Source organism: Silurus meridionalis, chromosome 23, assembly GCF_014805685.1.
Source record: "Silurus meridionalis isolate SWU-2019-XX chromosome 23, ASM1480568v1, whole genome shotgun sequence".
In the NCBI taxonomy this organism is placed as follows: Eukaryota; Metazoa; Chordata; class Actinopteri; order Siluriformes; family Siluridae; genus Silurus; species Silurus meridionalis.
In genome coordinates this window covers 22,236,300-22,242,299 of record NC_060906.1, presented here as the reverse complement: position 1 = coordinate 22,242,299, position 6,000 = coordinate 22,236,300, and the positions used below count along the sequence as shown (strand labels likewise).

At 37.0% G+C, this 6,000-nt stretch overlaps 1 protein-coding gene across 1 annotated transcript in view; it reads right to left on the bottom strand.

The window, feature by feature from the left end:
* Positions 1-202: 202 nt before the first annotated feature.
* si:ch211-140l13.3 (centromere protein J) overlaps positions 203-6,000 on the bottom strand; it is a 29,555-nt gene continuing 23,757 nt past the window's right edge. The window contains exons 12-17 of the mRNA XM_046835921.1: positions 5,741-5,875; positions 4,586-4,675; positions 4,357-4,497; positions 3,835-3,919; positions 3,634-3,754; positions 203-856 (exon numbers count right to left, since the gene is read on the bottom strand). Of these exons, the coding sequence (XP_046691877.1) occupies positions 667-856; positions 3,634-3,754; positions 3,835-3,919; positions 4,357-4,497; positions 4,586-4,675; positions 5,741-5,875 (762 nt within the window). The 3' untranslated portion in view covers positions 203-666. The remainder of the gene's footprint in view (positions 857-3,633; positions 3,755-3,834; positions 3,920-4,356; positions 4,498-4,585; positions 4,676-5,740; positions 5,876-6,000) is intronic.

Here is a 6,000-nt window from a genome sequence, read left to right as displayed (position 1 = left end):
TGAGACTCTAAACATAAATACACATAATAAACATAAATATTACTATTTGATTGATTTGCCATTTTATAAAGGAAAATATATGTAAAGAAAATTCTGAATAATGGCTCAAATCTAACATTACAGGTTAAATAAACAAAAATAAACCATTTTCCCACCAAAAGTCAATAAATAAAGCTTTTTTATTTTAGGTTTTATTGCCATATTATGATGCTTTGTCCAGAATTATAGCCACCCTTTCAGGAAAAAGAGTAAAAAACTAAAAGATATTGTGAATACCATGAAAAAGAATGATATTATGAGCTAAAGCAGTCACGGCTAACATTATTAATTTATGCTAACAATAACAGTTTATGCTAACATTAATAATATTGTCCTGAACAGGGCTGACAGTGAGTGTTTCTTCAGGGTTCTCTAGTTTCCTCCTAAAAACATGTGTGTGTGTGTGTGTGTGTGTGTGTGTGTGTGTGTGTGTGTGTGTGTGTGTGTGTGTGTGTGTGTGTGTGTGTGTGTGTGTGTGTGTGTGTGTCAGTCCACGGCGGCCATGTTTGAAGTCTGTGGAGAAAGAATGTCTATTCGAAATGATTTGTATAAGTGTGTGTGCTTCAACAATACAATCTGAAATTGGTTTGTTTGTTGTGTCAATATTTCTGAAACGCAAATATTCTTTCACTTTCTGTCCGTCATTATGACGTCTTTATTGGTGTTAACGCAAATCGTCCCAGATGAGAATTTCGTCTCTTGCCTTCCATTTAAATACACTGTTTTGACAGTTCCATCAGGGTAAATCCTCTGCTTGCACTGTGACGTATGGATCTCACGTTGGCCATTTGTGAACTCCACAGTTTTCTCTCCATTTCTGTAGACAAAAAAATGTTTTAGCTGGATGCAGAATTTTCAGGGGCTAGTCACCTAGATTTAATAAGCCACCAATTCATAAATTCACTATAAACTGCTGTCTAAATAATTTCAAGGAAAGCAGAGCCCAAAAGGGATTTAAAAGTGATTTGTAGTTTAAGTTATGGTATGCTATAATGTTATGAGCGGGACAACTGTGATATTCTCTGATTGTAGAAGAAAAAGTCTAAAATTACGAGAAAAAAACAGGACAAATGTGGGAAGTGGTATCTCAGTGGTTAAGCCGTCAACTGCCCAGTTGCATCCGATCAGATAGTTGTAAACAGTGTTGGGCAACGTTACTTTTAAAAGTAACGCATTACAATATTGAGGTACTCCCCAAAAAAGTAACCGGTTATGTGGAGGGTGAACATACCTTTCACTGTCATCTCATAAAACATCGTGCAATTTTGTAAATATGACCTCGTCTTCGTCTACATCATTCTCTGCTTCATCATCAGCTTAAAACATTCTGAACGCTTTTACAAAGTTCGCGCTATTATCAGTGACCGTAGCAGTTTATCTTCCCACAAAGAGCAAATGAGCTGTTAATTTGCCCTCTTTCTCTGCTGTGATGGCATCGTACATGTGTCTCCCCCAGAAAACTTTTATTTTGAGCAGTCCATAGAGCTGCAGTGGTGGAAAGTCGGCAAAAGTTTTCTATATTTCTGTCTCCATTTCCATATATGCAACATTGCATAATGGTGCATATATTCAACATTATACACACACACACACACACACACACACACACACACACACACACACACACACACACAAACATTATACACACACACACACACACACACACACATTCTACGTGACTACGTTCATTTTAATTCAGTATTGATTTTTTTATGCAAAATAATTTAACTGAAAAGTAACTCGCATTACTTTTTTAAAAAAGTAACTTAGATATTAATGTATAAATTTATAAAGTAACACGCTACTTTACTCGTTACTCCAGAAAAGTAATATTATTACGTAACGCACGTTAATTGTAACGCGTTACCCCCAACACTGGTTGTAAATTGGTGGATAAGGATGTCTAGTAAATGTGGATCAACATTTTAACACGTTATTGTAAATTGTGACCAGTAGGCGGCGCTGGTATGAACTTTGTTATACAGCTTCAATCACCATCCTGATGATACCTACCGAGTTTCATGTACCAAATGCATGACTGAGATGCAGTTTTTTTGGCCCATTATGAGCGATTTTGAAGATATTATTCACCAAATACAGCAAAGTTTGTAGGAGGAATAGTGAAAAACAAAATCAAGATGGTGGACTATAAAATAGGCAAATTTGACCCAAATGTAGTGCTACAGTGTTGGCAGCCCAAATTTGGTCAAAATGTTCCTTTCAGCCTCCTCAATCAGTGTTAAATGAATAAACTTTTTACCTGTTACAGTACTACGGGTTGCCATAAACACTAGAGATGATAAGATTCGAATTGGTGCATCGGCATAAATGTTAACAATGTGATGCATCGATTTAAAAAAGTGTTGGCAAGTTGGCATATTCTATCGCTATGCATTTTTAATATATTTGCATCGGAAAAAAATATTTATTTATATATAATTATTATTAGTAGATGCGCTATACCTTTATTATTTAGAAAGTGACCAATAAATTGTGACTCATATTTTATATGTAGATTGATTTCTCCTCGCTATACTGTTTCTCAAACCTATTCTAACTGCTGCTATGTGAATATGACATATCACAAACCTAGGGAGACCGAGGCGTGTCCTGAGTGTCACATTTAATATATCTTAATACAGATTAACATGGCAGAGGTAGAGCTGCATCTTCCTGGAGACAGAACAGGAAAATAACTAGTTTTATTTCATTTTGCACAACAAAGGTGTGTTTGTGAAAGGGTCATGCGTTAGAAGTCAGAAGGCACAAATTCTGATTTGCTGTCTGTCTGAACCTAAGAAATAAAAGCGGGCTGTCGTTACCATATGGAATTGCATAGCATCATAATTTTCCATTGAATCGTATTGCAAACTAGAAGAAAGAAAGATTGAGTAATAATTGCCGCTTAAACCCCTAATAAAAATAACTGCACTCGGCTTTATACCGGTATCAGATTTTACTTGAAAATCTGATGTGTTGTTTTAGAAAATAAAAAATTTGTCTTAAAATAGATTTTTGCGACAGTAGAGGGATTGGTGGAATTTTGGCATGACTTGTCCAACAGAATTTTAATAAGAATGGGATTAGAAAAACAGTCCCATGCATATATTAAAATAACAGCAAGTGGCATCATTGATTTATTTCTAGTGGCTGCTCTTTTACTGTATAACGCAACCCGGAAAAACTATCTGTATTGGTTTTTGCTGAAAGCCGATAGTTTCAGCCCTGATGAATCGGTCTATGTGAGGCTGATGATTTGACGATTTTGTTTTTGTTTCAATAAAGCAAACGAATGTATTGGTTTGTTAGTTTCTTTCTTAGATAATTAATATTAATGCTATTAGTTATGCATTTTATTATTTATGTCGTAATGCATTTGATTATTTACTTATTTATTTATGCAATATTAATCCATACAACAAAGGACACATTTATGCAATATGGTCAACCGAAAGGTTGCCAATAGCAAGCAATCAGCCAACAGGAAGTAATACAGAGAAAATAGGAGTGTTTACCTGTGGCCATGTGATGGTACACAGCCAATGAGAAATGACAATCAGTTAATGCTACACATGCTACAATAAGACATTTTACCTTGACAACTTGACAACAGTTCCATCAGGGAAGGAACTTTCCTGTCGACCGTCAGAGTGCATGATCTTGACGGTACCATCAGGGAAAAGGATTTCTCGTGTTCCGTCAGGATGGCGCTTCTCTACAGAAAAACATAGACTTGTTCAAATGCTCACCATTATATATTATAACCGAAACGTGTTCACGTGTTAAATACTCCACCTCTTTGCTTATTTGGAAACTGCAGAACCTCTAAGCCAGACGGGTAAGTGGAGTGAGTCGTCTGAGCATCACAGTAATAGTACACCTTCGAGAACACAAACACTGAATCATAAGCCTGAAGAGAGGAACATGGCCAACATGGTACTATAATATAAAGTAATGTGTTTTATAATAAGAACTTCTATTACTACACTTCCACCATTTATTACATGGAGATCAGTGACTGAAAAGAAAATGCCAAAGCAAGAAAAACATATGAAAAGCACTCCAAGGTGTTGACGTGTGGGCTTATGTAAGAATTTCTCAATTCAACATGGGCTTAGGCAGCACTTAGGAAGCATTTCACAAGCCTATGACTGGGATAATATGACCCAAACAACTTTTACTTTTCCACAGACAGCACTGAGAGCATGAAGCTTTCAAAATCTGTCCTATTTCACACTTACACACACCCTCATTACTATAAAAGTGGGGATTAACAAATTGCAACTAAGTGTGCTTGTGTTTCACTTGTGTACATACCACAGTCCCATCAGCCAGAATGCGTTTGATGTCTCCATTGGAAAACGTGACCTTGATTGATTTCTGATCCGCTCCGATCTCCTTTCTGGTTCCGTTACGGAAAACAATAACCCGTGACCCATCGGACCGGAGCTGCTCTACCTACGGGATCAAAATCATCAAGGGGGGACCTTAGACCTGGATTTTATATTAGAATATCAGTGAGGAAGTAAGGAAATATTCCACTTACCTTACCATCTGGATATCGAGTTTCCTCTCGAACTACAGCTTTAGAGGCTGCTTGAGCGCTGGAATTTTTCAGCTCGGAAATGAGCAAATCCTAAAATCGAATGTGTCCATATAAATATGACTCAGCTGCACAGATTTTCAATCGATACAAAACTGTAAATGTTTTACCGATCTGATGTGCTGTTTAATTATAAATAGATATTTGAATGATAATTACACTGCATTCTAAAATTTGATCATTGAATATTACTTGATTGAACATTTGAACCAGGAAAAGTCTGCTATATGGCCAAAAGTATTGGGGCACCAGCCTATTTAAGCTTTCCTAGAATTAAAATATTCCTTCACTTGAAATAGAAGACCCAAATCAATTCCCCTGTGCACAAAGCCGGCTCCGTAAGGATATGCTTTATATAAGTTAGAGTGGAAGATCTCCCGCTATAGAGCTCCAAACACCTTCAGGATGAATGTGAATGCTGACTGCACCCCAGACCTCCTCACCTCACCTACATCAGTACCTGACTTTACTAACACCCTTGTGGCTGTATGTACCTACATACCTACCTCCCTTCCTACCACATACAGTACAGACCAAAAGTTTGGACACACCTTCTCATTCAAAGAGTTTTCTTTATTTTCATGACTATGAAAATTGTAGAGTCACACTGAAGGCATCAAGGGCTATTTGACCAAGAAGGAGAGTGATGGGGTGCTGCGCCAGATGACCTGGCCTCCACAGTCACCGGACCTGAACCCAATCGAGATGGTTTAGGGGTGAGCTGGACCACAGAGTGAAGGCAAAAGGGCCAACAAGTGCCAAGCATCTTTCGGGGAACTCCTTCAAGACTGTTGGAAGACCATTTCAGGTGACTACCTCTTGAAGCTCATCAAGAGAATGCCAAGAGTGTGCAAAGCAGTAATCAAAGCAAAAGGTGGCTACTTTGAAGAACCTAGAATATGACATTTTTCAGTTGTTTCACACTTTTTTGTTATGTATATAATTCCATATATAATTCCACATGTGTTCATTCATAGTTTTGATGCCTTCAGTGTGAATCTACAATTTTCATAGTCATGAAAATAAAGAAAACTCTTTAAATGAGAAGGTGTGTCCAAACTTTTGGTCTGTACTGTATTTCTGACATATAGACCAAACCTCAGTCATGTCTGTGGATCCATAATCAGACTCTGATGATACAGATTTGCCAGATTTCACAGCACTCTGTAATCTGTTTGGTGCTGAATTCCTGCTCTCAACCCCGATCTGCTTCTCTTCAGACCTGCACGAGCCCTGAGAACAATGTCAAAGACCTGAATGTATTATAAATTATATTATTATTATTATAAATAACATGATTCTTTTTATTTATTAATTTTACAACTCTGATTCTAAAAAAAAGTCGTGAATAAAAACAG